Source organism: Austrofundulus limnaeus, unplaced genomic scaffold, assembly GCF_001266775.1.
Source record: "Austrofundulus limnaeus strain Quisiro unplaced genomic scaffold, Austrofundulus_limnaeus-1.0 Scaffold64, whole genome shotgun sequence".
NCBI lineage: Eukaryota > Metazoa > Chordata > Actinopteri > Cyprinodontiformes > Rivulidae > Austrofundulus > Austrofundulus limnaeus.
Genome location: NW_013952466.1, coordinates 2018950 through 2034290, shown reverse-complemented (window position 1 = coordinate 2034290; position 15341 = coordinate 2018950). Strand labels below are relative to the sequence as shown.

The 15341-nt window shown below is 38.1% G+C and overlaps 1 protein-coding gene across 1 annotated transcript in view; it reads right to left on the bottom strand.

The window, feature by feature from the left end:
- Positions 1-5680: 5680 nt before the first annotated feature.
- foxo3b (forkhead box O3b) overlaps positions 5681-15341 on the bottom strand; it is a 45596-nt gene continuing 35935 nt past the window's right edge. The window contains exons 3-4 of the mRNA XM_014010008.1: positions 9389-10844; positions 5681-9160 (exon numbers count right to left, since the gene is read on the bottom strand). Coding sequence (XP_013865462.1) covers positions 9408-10844 — 1437 coding nt within the window. The 3' untranslated portion in view covers positions 5681-9160; positions 9389-9407. The remainder of the gene's footprint in view (positions 9161-9388; positions 10845-15341) is intronic.

The following is a 15341-nucleotide window of genomic DNA, read 5'->3' as shown; positions in this document are numbered from 1 at the left end:
GTATATATATTGTATATATCAAAATCACTAATAAAATGAAATAAAAGGCGGCAGAGAGATGGAAAAAATCTTATATATGCCCCTTTTTTTTCCCAAAATACTTTTAGTTTAATCTTGAAATATACAAAAAAATAAACCAGTCTGTGTGAAAAGTGTAGTACTAAAGTTTATCTTGGCCCAAAATTTAATCCTAAGTGTAGACTAAGTATACTTAAACTTTTAGTACAAGCCAAGTATAGTGTAAGATGAACTTGGTTAAGTATATCTCAGATAAGTACATAGAAAGTAAACTGGAAGTATAGTCTTATTTTATAGTTTAACATTAGTATGCTTAATGGATACTTGCATATACTACATTTTGCTAAGGGAAGCCTGACTTTATTTGTTGTTGTTCGCGTTCCAATTCTTTAAAGCACACAGTACACTGAAAAAGAAGCTTTTAAAAGCCTGTTGACACGGATCACTTTAAAAGACTTTGAAAAAGTCTGGAAATAAAATTCTGTAATGAAATCAGGGACGGTTTAAAATGTTTGCGTGTTACTGTAGCTGATGGGAAAAAAAGAAAAATAAAAAATTGTGGAAGGCCTCATATGCGTGTCTTCTAATGAATTGATTTGAGTTGGTTTTGTTTTCGTGTCAGGCGAAACCTGTTGCCAGCCTGTAATTATGAATAATGCTGAGGGGAATCCAAAAGCCACAATGACTCCTCAGCCTCCAATGCGGCTGGATAGTTGTCTCTGCTTTGTTTGTGTGAATTGCTAAGGAACTAATATATAAGTCATTTTTATGGTTTAAGTATACCTTACTGGTTGTGCAGTCTAACCACATCAAACCGCTCTGTTACACAACTGGACACAATTTAAGGTGGAGCAGAAAACTGTCCATTGTTGATTCAACCGGGATTTGAAAAACAGTCTACTTAAAGGTCATGAGAATTAAGAGATACTTTATGGTGGCAAATATGCCTAAAACATTTTGTATCAAYGTGGGTTTATTTTCTTTTTAACCATTCTTGATGTAATAGTTCGAGCAATAGTACTACGTCCATTTGTAGAAAGTTGGGAAGTTTAGGAAATCCAACACAAACTCGAAACTAATTCAGTAATTTTTGAGTTTAATGTCAGCACGCTCAACCAGCCTTTCAGAAGATGAATATACACGGACACGTTCTTTATTAAATGACTTTACCCACTTTAGTGAAAGTCTGATGTCACTCGATGAGCTTTGATTATCTGCAACTTCTTAAAACCTTCCCTCTCTCTGAGGCGAGGTGCGAGTGGTGTCGTAGTTTTAAAGTGCTATTTTAGTGCCWCAACTGACTCATCTCAGACGCTGTATCTTGATTTGTTCCTTTGTCAGGTGATAACAGGTCTTGTGACCTGGCAGCTGCCACAACAAACGAAACCATGACTCACAGTCCTGGCTGTACAATCCCCGACATCAAAAGCACTGAACTGCATAATGACTCTACCTGGTTTACAACAATGAAAGACCTATTCCTGACCCTGAATCACTGTCCTTGTCTCATGTTTGGTACTTACCTCCTAATTCCAGCGGTAGAAATAATTATTAGGTGTTTACTAAGGATAGTTAGACACTGAGATGTTTTTCAGGTTGTTAGAATTAATCTTGCAATTTTAATAAAATAAGGGAACAGACAAATAAGCATYAAAACTTATCACAGTGGTCATTTTATTTAAAAATTACGTTATTTTTGCAAGTGCTGTGTTTACAGGAAAACTGTGCACAGTTTATTATTTTTGTAATACTGTTACAAGCAAATATAAGGTAGTTTTTTTTTTTTTGCATAGTTATACAAAAACAAGGCTGATTTATAAACCAGATTTTACTAAACTAAATATCATTCAAAATATTATTGGAAATTTAAAACAACTTCAGTCAAATTTTGGCTTAATATATGTAAAATAGCCTTAGTTAGCCATTTGTTACATTAGTAATGGTGAGTTGACTGTGTCGGCCATCTTGGATTGTGCTGCTTCCATAAGGTATTTATCGCTCGTCTTTATTTTTTCTACAGTGTGTGATGTTTGAAACCCTCACACAAATACAATTTTAATTTGAGGTTTCTACAGAGGAAGTGATAAAATTACTTTATGCAAAAATACTACAAATTTCTTTTGTGTCCGGTTGTAGAGATTTTCAAACACCAGGTTTGTTTTTGATTTTCAGAAGGCTTGTTAGAGTGTAAGACATCCATAGAACCAGCGCTCACTGGTGTATTCAAGCTCGCGATGATATGTCAAGAAATCAGGTGATTTTACCACAGAGTGCTCTTTTTTTCTGATTCTCCTACATGATTGATGTCTGGACCGTAGAGCTGTTGGTGCTGATAACCTTCGAGGATGTTAAACCTCTTTGTTCTGTCTCATGATTCAACAGGTTGTACATTATAAGCACAAAAAGAAAAACCAAACAATCCTCTGGATGGGAAAAGTCATGGTGCCCAGCTAATGAAACCAAACTACTCCTGCTTAGGTAGAATTACACCCTAATCTGACTCTGGGAGTAATTTAATCACGCCGCAATCCACGTGCACACAAAATGTATCAGCACTTATGTTTTACCCCAAGTCTGTGAATATTTGGTCACCTATTCAACATGAAGTGGTCATTTGTTTCAGCTGCTTCCTGTACCATATTATGGAAGCACAGAGCTGTCACATGAATGAAATTATTTTTAAACTGGATCTCGTTATAAGGAGAAAACTATCTAGTAAAAACGAGAAAACTATCTTGTTATATCAAGATAATCATCTCGTTATAATGTGTTATGGTTTCTTCTGGATTGTCACTTTCAGGGAAGTTTATTGCCTGGATGGCGTGATGGAGAAAACTACTGAACCACTATATAAACAAAAACGAACAGAACGCATATTATTTGAGTTTGTGCTCACGTTTCAGCTAGTAGCACTTCTTTAGCAATATGCACTCTCTAATCTGAATTCAGACGCTATTATTTCAAAAACATTATTCAGTACGAACTTACTTTGTCATTGTTTAGTCTAGAAATATGTTCTTGCAGATTTCTTATTCGTAAAAAGGCATATAGTGGCTCAGTCGTTTTCTCCATCACGCCATCCAGGCAATAAACTTTTGTGAAAGTGACAAACCCGAAGAAACCATAACATGTTATAACGAGATGGTTATCTTGATATAACAAGATAGTTTTCTTATTTTTACAAGATAGTTTTCTTATTTTTACAAGATAGTTTTCTTATTATAACGAGATATTTTAGTCGTTATAATGACATATTTTCTCATTTTTGTGAGATAGTTTTCTCGTTATAACGAGATCCAGTTTAAAAATAATTTCATGTCATATGACAGCTCTACGCTTCCGTACCACGTAGATATCATTGGTAAAATATGAGTTTTGGAGCATGGTGGAGGCAAATTAAAATGGGTGTGGAAGCAAACGAAGAGTCATTTAGGCATGGCAGACGAGAAGCCGAGCCAAGAAACTAATTGTTATTAATCTAAATGCAAACTGAAAGTGAGCAATTTAAAGTCACATTTAGTCCCAGTAAACTACAGTAGAAGGACAATGATACACACAATGTGATCAGTAACCTCACACAAACGTGTGACTGCAGTCCGACCAGAATCTGTCATGAAGATAATCAGCTGACTGCTACCAGAGTGTGGTTTCAGGTTTTGAGTTTTGTGTTGCTCTTTCTGTCCTAAATCATGTTTAGAGGTTTTCAATCCACCATAACCTGAAACATGACTGTGCAAACTAAATGGTTCTATCATTTATACAAACAGCAAACCTTTGTGTTTGTTTGAGATGTGATATGTTCACCAAGCAATGGAAAAAGGCCACAATGGCCAACCTTAAAAAGCTAACACAATATTGGTTTGGTAATGAGTACAGTTCACTGTTTATAACTGCTAAAGTTGGGTTAAATATACATACTAAAAAAGGAAATCATGTTTTAAAACAATAAATCTTAAGTTATCATGCTTGTAGTGGATTCATTTTCTTTGACTCTTGCGTTTTTGACACAATATGGTCAGGGCGACTAAATATAAACCTGCTAATCACAAMAAATCTGGGAAAATATAGTTGTTGTTTTTTTGTTACACAGATGGCTTTTAGTTTTTGATTAGTTGATTTTTGCAGCTACAATGACTTGCCTGCCCAGTCAGACTCACTCCAAACAAATCTTAGACAAGTTGTCAGAAAAAACATTCCAAATATCTATATTTTCACTGTGCTCCTTTATACACTTTATTTAGGATCTTAAATGCCATGCTTTAATACAAAACAGGAACATTTAACTTCACATTTGTTTTATGCAGATATGTTTAGGTCTTAGTATGAACATATCTAGCTTCATATCACATGCAAACTTATTGTACTTACTTATTGTTTAAATTTATACTGTACTTGAGGAAAAAATGGCAGATATAAGATTTTTTTCTTCTCTGCCTCCTTTCATTTCATTTTATTTGTATTTTCTTTTTTATTGTACATAGAATTTAATTTTGTTTTTTAAGAAATGAATAAAGTTTGAAATAAATAAAAGTAAATAACAAACAAACCTAACCAAATGTATTTTTCTACAGTTTTGTGAATTAACTTTGTCTTAGTTTGTGAAAAATTAAAGTCATTTACATGGAACACKGGGATTATTTTATTAGATTTCATAACTTTTCCACAGAACCCTATTCAAAGTGTCTGAAATATTCCTTTAAAAGATGAGATCTGATCCAGCTGACCAAGGTTTCCTTAAAACAATCAGAAAACACCTAAATTTAAATAGGAATTGTGTGCATTTGTACACTTGTAGCTTTTTTCCAACAAGTTTTGTTGAGCTCAGTGATACAATAAACGGTAGTGATCAGTGAAGCGGTGCTGACACTGCAGTTTCCAGTGAAGTATCAACATGCAAGTTACAAATACCTATAAATTTACAATAAAGAATCTCAATTACTTCGTTTTGCACCACATCTCATTTTACTGAAAAAGTAACAAGAGAAGTTTTGATCATCTCRTCTCTTAAGGGCAACTAGTTTTTCCACGACCTGGTTCATCACTCAGTCAGCTGTGGAGAAGATCAGGCTTGCTTTACCACAAGGGAGGCACGTTTTCTTTCAAAGATGAAAGAGATTTTCTTATTTTCATTAAACTTGCAGTCACAAAATTCCTCAAAAAGAGTTTCTAATAACCTCATAATTTGTGGCCTGCTGGCTTTTTCTAGGAAATGCGAGAAGAGGAGGGGAGTAATGCTGTCAGAGATAACTCGTCTGGAAGTCTGGGAAATATTTCATACGTTCTGCTCTCCGTCTCTGACTGGCCCTTCCTCCTACTTGCCTTTACATAATACTCAGCCCAGTGTCAGGTATCTGAAGCTGTACGTCTGTTCTTATTTAAGGCGGCCTCATACAAAACAAATATTGTGCAAGAAGCCTTCCAGGAACTTGAGAAGAACATAAAGTTCTTTTGCTCTTTGGATCCGACCATACTGACACAGAGAGGCGGATTAATGTTCTGCAGGGAGTGTGAGGTTACGCCTGTTCGTGAACACACACTTTCTTGAGAAGTACCAGCATAGTATGCTAGTTCAACGACAACACAGTAAAACAATTTTTGCAAAATCTGAGCACTTCTGGTTCCTGAGTTACAAAAGCTTAAAAAAAAAGAAAGAACACAAGTGTGGAGCTTCACCAAGCTTTATTTACATGCGCACCATTTCTTATACAAACTAGATTACAATTCAAAATGGAATACACAGGTAAAATACCCACTAACATTGAGTCGAGAAGAAGCAAGATTAATAAAGGGCAAAGTTCAGAGGCGTGTATGGAAAAAGGAGCTGGCCTGGGACTCTTAACAAGAGCAGAATACAAAACGTCCAAGAGGTCATTAAGGTTTCTAGTGGTATGTTGATGCTTTCTTTTTTCTTAGCTTTAAGCCAGTACATGATGTGCTGTGTGTGTGTTTTTGTGTGTGTGTGTTGGGCGTAAAGGGAGGTCAGCTGTGCTTGGATGAAGGTAGTAGCATTGAGTGGTGTTGAGGGAAAAAAAGCATCGCTGTGACTCTTAGAGCTGAAACACTTTACATGAACATAAAAAAATGTCAGGAACACTCCTGTGCAAGTGAAACCAGCGGTTTRTCAGGGGTCATTAACCTATCTTTAAATACAAAACACCACAACTATCCCGTGGATTCACCTTGTCCTTCACAGATAACTAAAGAAKTGATCGTAAATACAATCAGTGTGGATGAATTTAAATGCCTGGCCTAAAGAAATGATAGTGTTCTGCAGGTTTAGGACATAATGAGGTGTTCCAGCATCTTTTTCAAAGATTACAAAGTTTTAAACTGCTGGTCATTGAAAGCACCCGGATGTTTGTGTAAAATAAAAAGGTTTTTCTCTGTCTACACATATGGAAACACGTGTAATATTAAACCTAAAGTCRTAGTTCAGAACTTTTCAAGTATGAGCAAATATTACCTGCTGTAGACAGGTTTTTAAAAGACCTCAATTTCAAGAAATGGCGTTTAATTCTGACTTTATTGAACTAGCTAACGGCTGGACAGCTAACAGATGCGGCGGCTAGCTACAGCGGCTAGCTGCGGCGGCTAGCTGCGGCTAATTGCCCTTGCGAGAATTTTTTTTTAAAAAATACGTGAATACCTATGTTATGCAAAATAAACAGTKATGTAAAGGTTTGTAAAATGGCGCTCACTAAAACTGCTATGAGGGTTTTGAGAGGGGAGGTTTGAGTCCACACTTGGACTAGCTGCTAGCTCAACTTCAAAWCTGAACTATTGCTTTAAACGAGCAAGATGGTGCAAGTGCTCCTTTGTAAGCATTGATCTTGCTTTAAAAAAAGGAACAAAGAGTGTTTGGGTGCTAAAAAATATTTGGTCCTCCCTACATTACAACGTCTGTAATGGGACGGAACCACTTTGGGTTGAGGGRCATATCAGCTAATTCATGCACTAAACCTCAGACGGCACAGTAGCTCATTCCAGCCAACCATGCACACCCGCTCTTCTGCCTTGGCCTTAAAATGATATACACAAATCTGTACACTATTATACACAGCAGGGAATACACTTCATGTCACTACCCCAAACAAGTAAAGGGGTACCAGAGCTTCCAGATGCTACAACAATGGTGCATACGACCATTAAAACAAACAAACAAACAAACAAACAATAAAAGAAATCTGGTTCAACAATTAAATCGCTGGTAACAGTGTTCCCACCTACCCGGCGCGTAACTTTGTTCAATAATTCTTCAACTACAGAGGTATCACAAAAAATCCATGGGTCAAGTACTAACATGAGTATATAAGGACAAACAGCGAGTATATATGCATTTTCACACGATTCATAATGCATAAATACAGACATGCATACAGTCGGCTGTGCTGTATGCATCGTGAGATATTAAACTTCCTTGTGAGAAGAATTCCGCTGAAACCAACTTGGTAGAGAAAACACGTACACAAGTCAGGAGATACAGGAAGTCACCTGCAGGAGCACCAGGCGTGTCCGTGAGGGGATGTGTCTGTGTCACAAGTCCAACAAGAGGAAGAAAAATAGCTATGACAGCAAAACCCAAACAAAATGAAAAAAATAAAATATAAAAACACAACAGACATGCGTGACTTAATAATCCTGACGTTAATCCTCCTTCCTTCTTTTCATCTCAACGACCAAAATTCACAGGTTACAAGTTCACAAGCACAAGATATTTGTTTTTATTGTCAAGAAATGTACTGTGTAAATCCATTTGAATGTAAATATTTCAAATGGGAAGCTTCAAAGTCCCCCCCCCCCCCAAGTGATTCTGTATATGCATAACAAGCCCCACAAGCTAGACAAGAAGAGCTTTACTCAGATCCCTGCTATTAGATTTTCTTTGTGTGTGTGTGCACGTGTGATTTGGCTGCCAGCAAATTCTACTGTCTGTTTCAAGTAAATTTGGCAATATACAGAAATAGCTTATTGTTTTACCCAAGAAACAAATGGCTTTGAGAGGAATGAGCCTAAAAAAAGAGAGAGAACCCTGCTCCCACTGCCGTCTTCAACCTCGCCACCTCACTTGTGGCTGCAGTTTTGGGCTTTCTGCAGGTAAAAAAAAAACTGATCAAGCAAAAAATACACGGCTTGCTCTCGGGGATGGATTTAACACTGTTTATATAGCACCTGTAGTGGTGTGGAAATGTTCACAACGCTAGCAAACAGGCTTTCATTTTGACTACATAAAATGCCGTGATAAACGACCTTTAAAGAGTTCACCGTTAAAAACAAAGCAAAGAAACAAAAAGAAAAAGAACCACTAAAACAGACACTAGATGTTTTCCTCCTCCTTCTTTGTGTACGCTTTAATGTACACAAGGATGCAGAAATAAGCTAAATATAATTATGACCCTTGGCATGTTGTAGTTACTTTAAATTCAAGCAATGCCTAACAAAACAGTAAGTGCATGACATTAAAATTAGAATTTTGTTTTGACTTCCAAGTTTGTGAGGTTTTGCAAAAATGTCAGTTAGTTTGTATGAGTGTGTGCAAGTGAATAGGATCCTCTGCTTCCATCTGTTCATTTTACTAATACACCATTTCTCTTTGTACAGACAGCTATGATCTGAAGAACAATAACAATAAAACAGAAAGCCCCCAATAAAACACAGAACAATTAAAATAACTAAGAGCAGAGGGATTTTTTTATCCTCAACGTAACACATTTCAGGAAACTGGATCAGATTTATACTACAGCGCTTGAGTTTTTTTTTTTTTTTTGCCTTCTGCTGGAATAGCTGCACCATGCTYTTCTTACTTCTTTGTTTTGTCCCTTCTGATAAGCTTCTGATATAAAGAAACCAGCTGTCAAAAGAAAAAAAAATTGCATAATTCCAAGATGTAAGTTTGCTGTGATTGTTTGACATAGCTTTTACTTGTTTCTTTTTTTTTTTCACGGGAGGCTTTAAGAGCTGATGTGCAGCATCTCCAGTCTGTCAGATTGTTCACGGTTCATCAGTGTGGGAGCGCAGGTAAAGCTCATGAGAGGAAGTCTGCTTCTGTAAACACAGGGTTTGGATTTTATGTTGTGCTGATGGCTGGTTTGGCAAAAAGGATGGTGTGTGTGTCTGATCTTTTCTTCCACTTTATAGGTCAGACCTGTAGACAGAACAATAAAATAGGGAGGGATAAATTATAATATTCACACTGCTTGAAAAATATCATACCTTGTTGCTTTTACAATTGTTTAATTGTAAAAAAAAATGCACTTCTTTCAGGAATGGTGAGTAAATTTTCGTTGCCGACATTCTCAATTCATAAATGCAAGATGTGCTCAAATGCTAAATGTTTTATTGCCATGAAAAATAAACACTGAGACATACACACCTGTACAKCTTCTCACCTCTCAGCCAGGAACCCAGCTTTGAGAGGTCTGCTTGTTATTTGCGAAATTGTCAACTCCGTTCATGTTGACAAGAGACTCAAAATTAAAATCTAGCCCATCCGCATCCATCAGGTCATTCCTAATTATAGAGTCCATGTCACACTCCAGGCTGCCGTTGAACATGTCCAGGTCAAGATCTGTGGGGAAGCGATCTTGACATCCTCCACTGCTGCTGACTGTGCCATTTAGAAAGATTGAGGGGTCAATCTGCATGGAGGAAGTCCCATTTCCTCCCAGTGGTGACAGTAGGAGCTGCTGTTTGGCATTAGCCAGAGAGTTAGCCTTGTTGGCTAAGTTCATGTCTCCATTCAAAGACCTCTGGTTGTGGTTGTTACTTTGCAGCATCTCTCTTTGGCTACTCTGAAGTCCTCCAGTGGTCCCAAAGGTCATTACAGGATCATTGCGGACCATGACGTTACGGCGCGAATTCTGGGACATGACCGCGGCTGCACTGGCCTGTGACATCAGCGGGTCAGATTGGGTCATCATTACATCGCTGTGGTTGTGACAGTCAGAGTTGAGCAGGTCTTGTAGAATTTGGCCACCAAAGCGTGACATGCTGATTGTGGAGAAGGATGTTGGCTTGTTCTCCTGGATGGTCTGCATGGGAGATGAACGCAGAGAGGAGCCTGTTGTGTGGGGGCCAAAGATGGAGTTACTGTAATTATTACTTCCACCGTTTGAGGAAGAGTTGGAAGATTGAGGGGACGTAGAGGAAGGTGAACCTACGCCATTTGGTTTGGACCCAAAACTGAACCCTGAGGAACCATTCTGTGTGGTCTGGCTAGCAGTAGTTGGTGCAAGTTTTATGTTATCTAGCAGATCATCCATCAGATCTTCTGTCAGTCCACTGGTTAACTTCATTGTTTCTGCCAAATCGGTCAGGCGGGGCAGATCAGAGGAAGCAGTCTTTCCATTGCCTGTGGGGTTCCCAGGCGATAGTGCCCTGCCAGGACTGGAGTAGAGCATGGGCGAAAGAGGYGGCTCATCATCAGGCACCTCGTCTAACTCAGGGTTGGCCAAAATGGGCGAGAGCCGACCACTAAGTGTGCTGGCGTTCGAGTTGGTTCGGGAGCGGAAGTCCGTCCAGGCATCTAGCTCCTCACTGCTGCGTGACGTTGGACTCCCGGGCCACTTAGATGTACCTGAAGGGCTGTCCCCACCACCCTCACTGGCTGCGGCGGCGGCAGCCTGCAGGGCKGCCTTCTTCTTGGCCGCTCGGCCGCGGGCAGACTTTGTGTACTTGTTGCTGTTGTCCATGGAGACTGCGCGACGGCGCGGAGCCTTGCCACCCTTTCCTCCCTCGGGGTTGATCATCCACCAAGAGCTCTTTCCGGTTCCCTCGTTCTGGACACGGATGAAGCGACTGTGGAGGGAAAGGTTGTGCCGGATGGAATTCTACAACACAGAACAGAGAAAAATTTTTTTGCTGAGTAACGTGTACGCAATCTTTTTGAAACAATTCCCCAAACTATTGCTGTCATCATCAGTATTGATTTGTTRACAAGACAAACAAAGAAAGCAAAAAGAACTGTTTCTTTTCCCTTAAAATTGAGACAAGCTTACATTTATGTGAAGTGATASTTAGCGCTGATGTCAGCATTGTCCCTGCTGTAGCTTTTGTGTTGTGTTTATAAAAGAGAAAAGACAGACAGAGCTCTATAATCATGCATCTCTTTAATTATGAACAACACAAACAAAAAGCCTCTGTGTGGCAGATTATGGGTTGTAAGGGTGTGTGTTTTGGCTGGTGTACGCTGATAAACTCTGATTTCTTGTGTAAGCCCAAAAGGCTCATTGTGGGGGAATTGGTGCACATGACAGCCTTTACTAATGATCAAGTGTTTCATTCATTACACAGAGCCGCACATTAAGAGCCCAAAAGGCAACATAACCCTTGACTAACTTGTCCAACTATTGACAATATTTACGCACACACAGTTATCAGATGGACATTTGTTTCTACTCTACAATCTCACTGCAGCAAATGTACACACTGGTGTAACTCTTGGAACATCAAGGTCAGTCTGTCTGTCCAAAACTGTGGCTCTACGCRAGCTATTTTGAGAAATTAGGTGGCCGGGTCCGTAAACCACACAGAAATAAAGCTTTATAATTCAATAACTTACAGCTATCACAATATGACAATAGTTGTTTGTCCACATGATCACAAAACTGTATTGCGTCTAATAAAAATAAGATTAATCGAAATGTGTGTTGAGTTCCAGGGTTTAAAAAAGATTAAACTAAGCAACATGGTGAAATAGATGTGTGTCTTCTTGACTGGCTACATCACTGTGAGTCAATGTTTAATGATGAGCAAGACAGTCAGGTTTATATTAACAGGATGGCATGGATCTGGTTTTTCCCTTTGAGCTGCAGTCCTGTGCAAAAGTCTTAAGTCATCTTATCTTTGGCTTCTAAGCAGCCAGATGCTTTTGCTGTCACTTGAAGTGGTCTAAAGTTTTCCAGACTTTCTGAAAACCTTTGCATTCTCACAAATTTTTAGTCTAGTACCTGACCATTTTCAGAGAAACCGTTGTTAAGCTACATAACTCTTGACAGATGAATCATTCAGGCTGAAAATGCTCCCAACTCAACAAATAAAMCAGTTTGGTGTCAACAAACAATCTAGACTACTGTAGATAATTAACAGATCTAAGGTTTGCAAAACTCAAGTCTGTGTGGGGGTCTGACTCTAAACATGATTGTGTTGATATGCATTTAGRGCTGTGAAGTGGTCATTCAGGATTCAGTCAATTCTAACAACTTTGTCACAATTCAAACCACAGATACCTGAAATTATATTTGTAAGAATATTAGGTATCAGAGAATAGAATGCCTGCAAGAGTAGGTGTAGGTGTTTTGAAATAAAATGAGTTTAGTTCAGTTTAAAGCACAAAAGAGTCCAAATTTAGGAAGTGATCATAATGTTTCATATAACCCTAAAACACCCAAACTATTACAGTTGTGTATCATGATATGTTTACATTATTAAAAAACTTATGTCAGCACTAATTTTATTTAGTAATCAGGGATGTAATTTAAAAGGTTAAAGGTTGCTCTGATGTATCCTCAATTAAGGGAGTTTTTAAACATTCAAAATTCCTGTGAAATTTGATCCAACAGTAACATCCATGTACATGTCCATCTGTGCAACATACACCCACTCAAACACATTTCGCAGCCATCTGGTTGCTTGAGAGGACACCAATATATGGCTCTTATGAAACTACATGATAAAAGGCACACAAATGCTGGAAAATGAACACAAAYAGGCATATTATTGGATTTAATTTGTTCATTATATGTTTAATATATGAATGAATGCTTTTTAACTTGACTGCTTTCCCCATTTGTCTTATWTTCCTTTAAGCTCCACAGTCTACCAAAGGCTTTGTTGAATTCATTATTTTAAATTCTGTTTCCTTTTCTTTCCATACTCCCTGCCGTCTTCCGCACTTTCTGCTGTTTCACAAACACGTAGCTATTATGGGCCCAGAGGGACTCCAGGGCAATGCTMTATCATCCCATATAAACAACCCAACCACCATCCACAACATTTTCCTCTCCGGTTTCCCTCCAAGGTACATTTTTGCTCCCTCCCCCAAAACAGAACAAGATTTCTGCATCCAAACCAGCAAGAACCAACATTTTTGAGCTTTTGTGGGAAACATGCTGCTGTTTTCTACGAAGTAGGGGTGTTATTTCTGGGCAACGGTTTACGGATGACTTGGTATGGATTGTTGTTCTGGTCAAAAGTGGTTCAACCAGGGAGGAAAAAGAGTTGCATTTTTGAATGTTTTGTTGGTAGAGCAAGAGGCAAAATTGACCTCTCAAACTTTTTTGAGTGTATGTAGTTGCGTTGAAGGTTTTGAAATTCTGATGCAAACATTCGTGCATCTGGAGAGTGATCAATGGTACATCAAATCATGAATGGTGTGTGTGTCTGAATGCACAACTCCTGTGTGTGTGCGTGTCTGTTTTTGTGCAATGAGGTAAGACATAAAGAAATACGAGAGGGACTGGTGTTTGTGCTCTGCCAGTGACTCTGGTAGCACGACGCAAAGCTGTTTCATTAGCAAACTTTTCAACAAACACATGTATGAACACACATTCTGGCTAAATGTTCCCGTATGTAAGACAAATTCTTTTAGTAAAAAAAAGACATGGTTCTGAATGAAAAAAGGAATGAATGATTTTTTTTCATTCTACCACTGCTTCAAACTCTCACCTGCCAGCACTTTACAGCTTCTCTGTCCTTTCAACTCATACCACATTCCCTCATTCCTGCTGCCCTACCCTCTTGCCCTTCTTCTTCAACAAAAACCCTTGTTTAATGTTTCTCTTTTCCATGTTCCTTCAAACATCAAGCGGGGTATTTCACAGCAACAGTAAAAGAAAACACTTGCACCCAAAACACGGTCAGTGAAGGAAAGAAAAGAAAATTTGGTGCCACACAAAAGTGAGRATGACTCATAGTGAGAATGAAGATAAGAATATGATGACTGTAAGGTGAAAGGAAGAGAAAACGTGTGAGGTGTAACGTAATATGTGTGATAGACAGGAGCAAATAGTAGTAGATCATCGTACATGCTTTATGCCACAAATCTGGTGCTGATTACCCATGCAGTAATTATCCAATCAGAGRCTCGTACCTATTTTTTAGTTAAATCCAGGTGGCGACTTTGTTTTTTGACCAGGCCATGTAGTTCCTTAAACAACCTCAAATTGATACAACAAAATCAATTTTAACCAGGTGGCTAGTCCAAATGAGACCAAAACATCACCAGAATTGCTACAGCTACCTTATGTTGCAGCTTTTACGCTTGCAAATGAGCATAAAAGTTCATGTAAACAAAGATATAATGCAATATAAAACCTGCCCTATAAATAGAATTCTTTATTATTATTGTTATTAATAACATTCACATGAACCACTAAGGAATTTTGAGATTAGACTCAATTTGATGACAGCAATCAACATTAGCCCACACTTGAACTAGCCATTAGTTTGTCAATCTGACCTGGACTAAACCCTTATTTCTCCAAACTCTGCTTGTTCAAACTACAATCTATGACAGGTAATGTATTAAATGTGTTTTCAAAACAAACAAACAAAAAAAAAAAACAGGTTACAAAATCTAAAATACCTATATAAATCTTTTTCTTTGCTGCAAATCTCATCAGATCTCATACTTTTATTGTATTTAATAACACCTTTAATAAACTGCCTAATAGTTCATTCAAGTCTGAATAAACAAGAAATCAAACAAATCAAGATTATGATAACCACTTGATATTATACTTATTCTATACAATGTGAAAGCCCTTTATCCTAACTTTAACATCCACCTCCTCCTTATATTTGCATCTTTACTTTCAGCTGACATAATACACTGAATAAATATGGCTCAGCGTATTTTTTCTTGGAACTGTAGTCCTGTTGTTCTTGTTTTTCTGTTTCAAGACGCAGCTCACCACAGACAAAGCTTTACATCCGAGGAAACACATCTACTTTATGTTTTCTTCCTCACTGAAAAGCATGTATTGAACAGGTTTTTATGTTTACATCATGTTTGTGAGTGTGACACTGTGTTCCTACTACTGTGAGTGCCTCTTGGGTATTCCCGAAGCCCCATTAATAAAAACAGCTCCCTGAGACAGCAGCTCTGATTCGTAGCTTGTACTAAGCAGCCACGGGATCTGAATAACACACACACACGCACACACACACACACACACACACACGCGCTAACACAGATGGCAGCAAACGCCTTCCAGAGAAAATTCCTAGATTTAGAGATTGTTTTTGTTCAAGGGGGGCTTTAATCCTATTCAGTATTAATTATTTTGCTGTTATTATGAATTTTTGTCACCAAGAAATTATATATA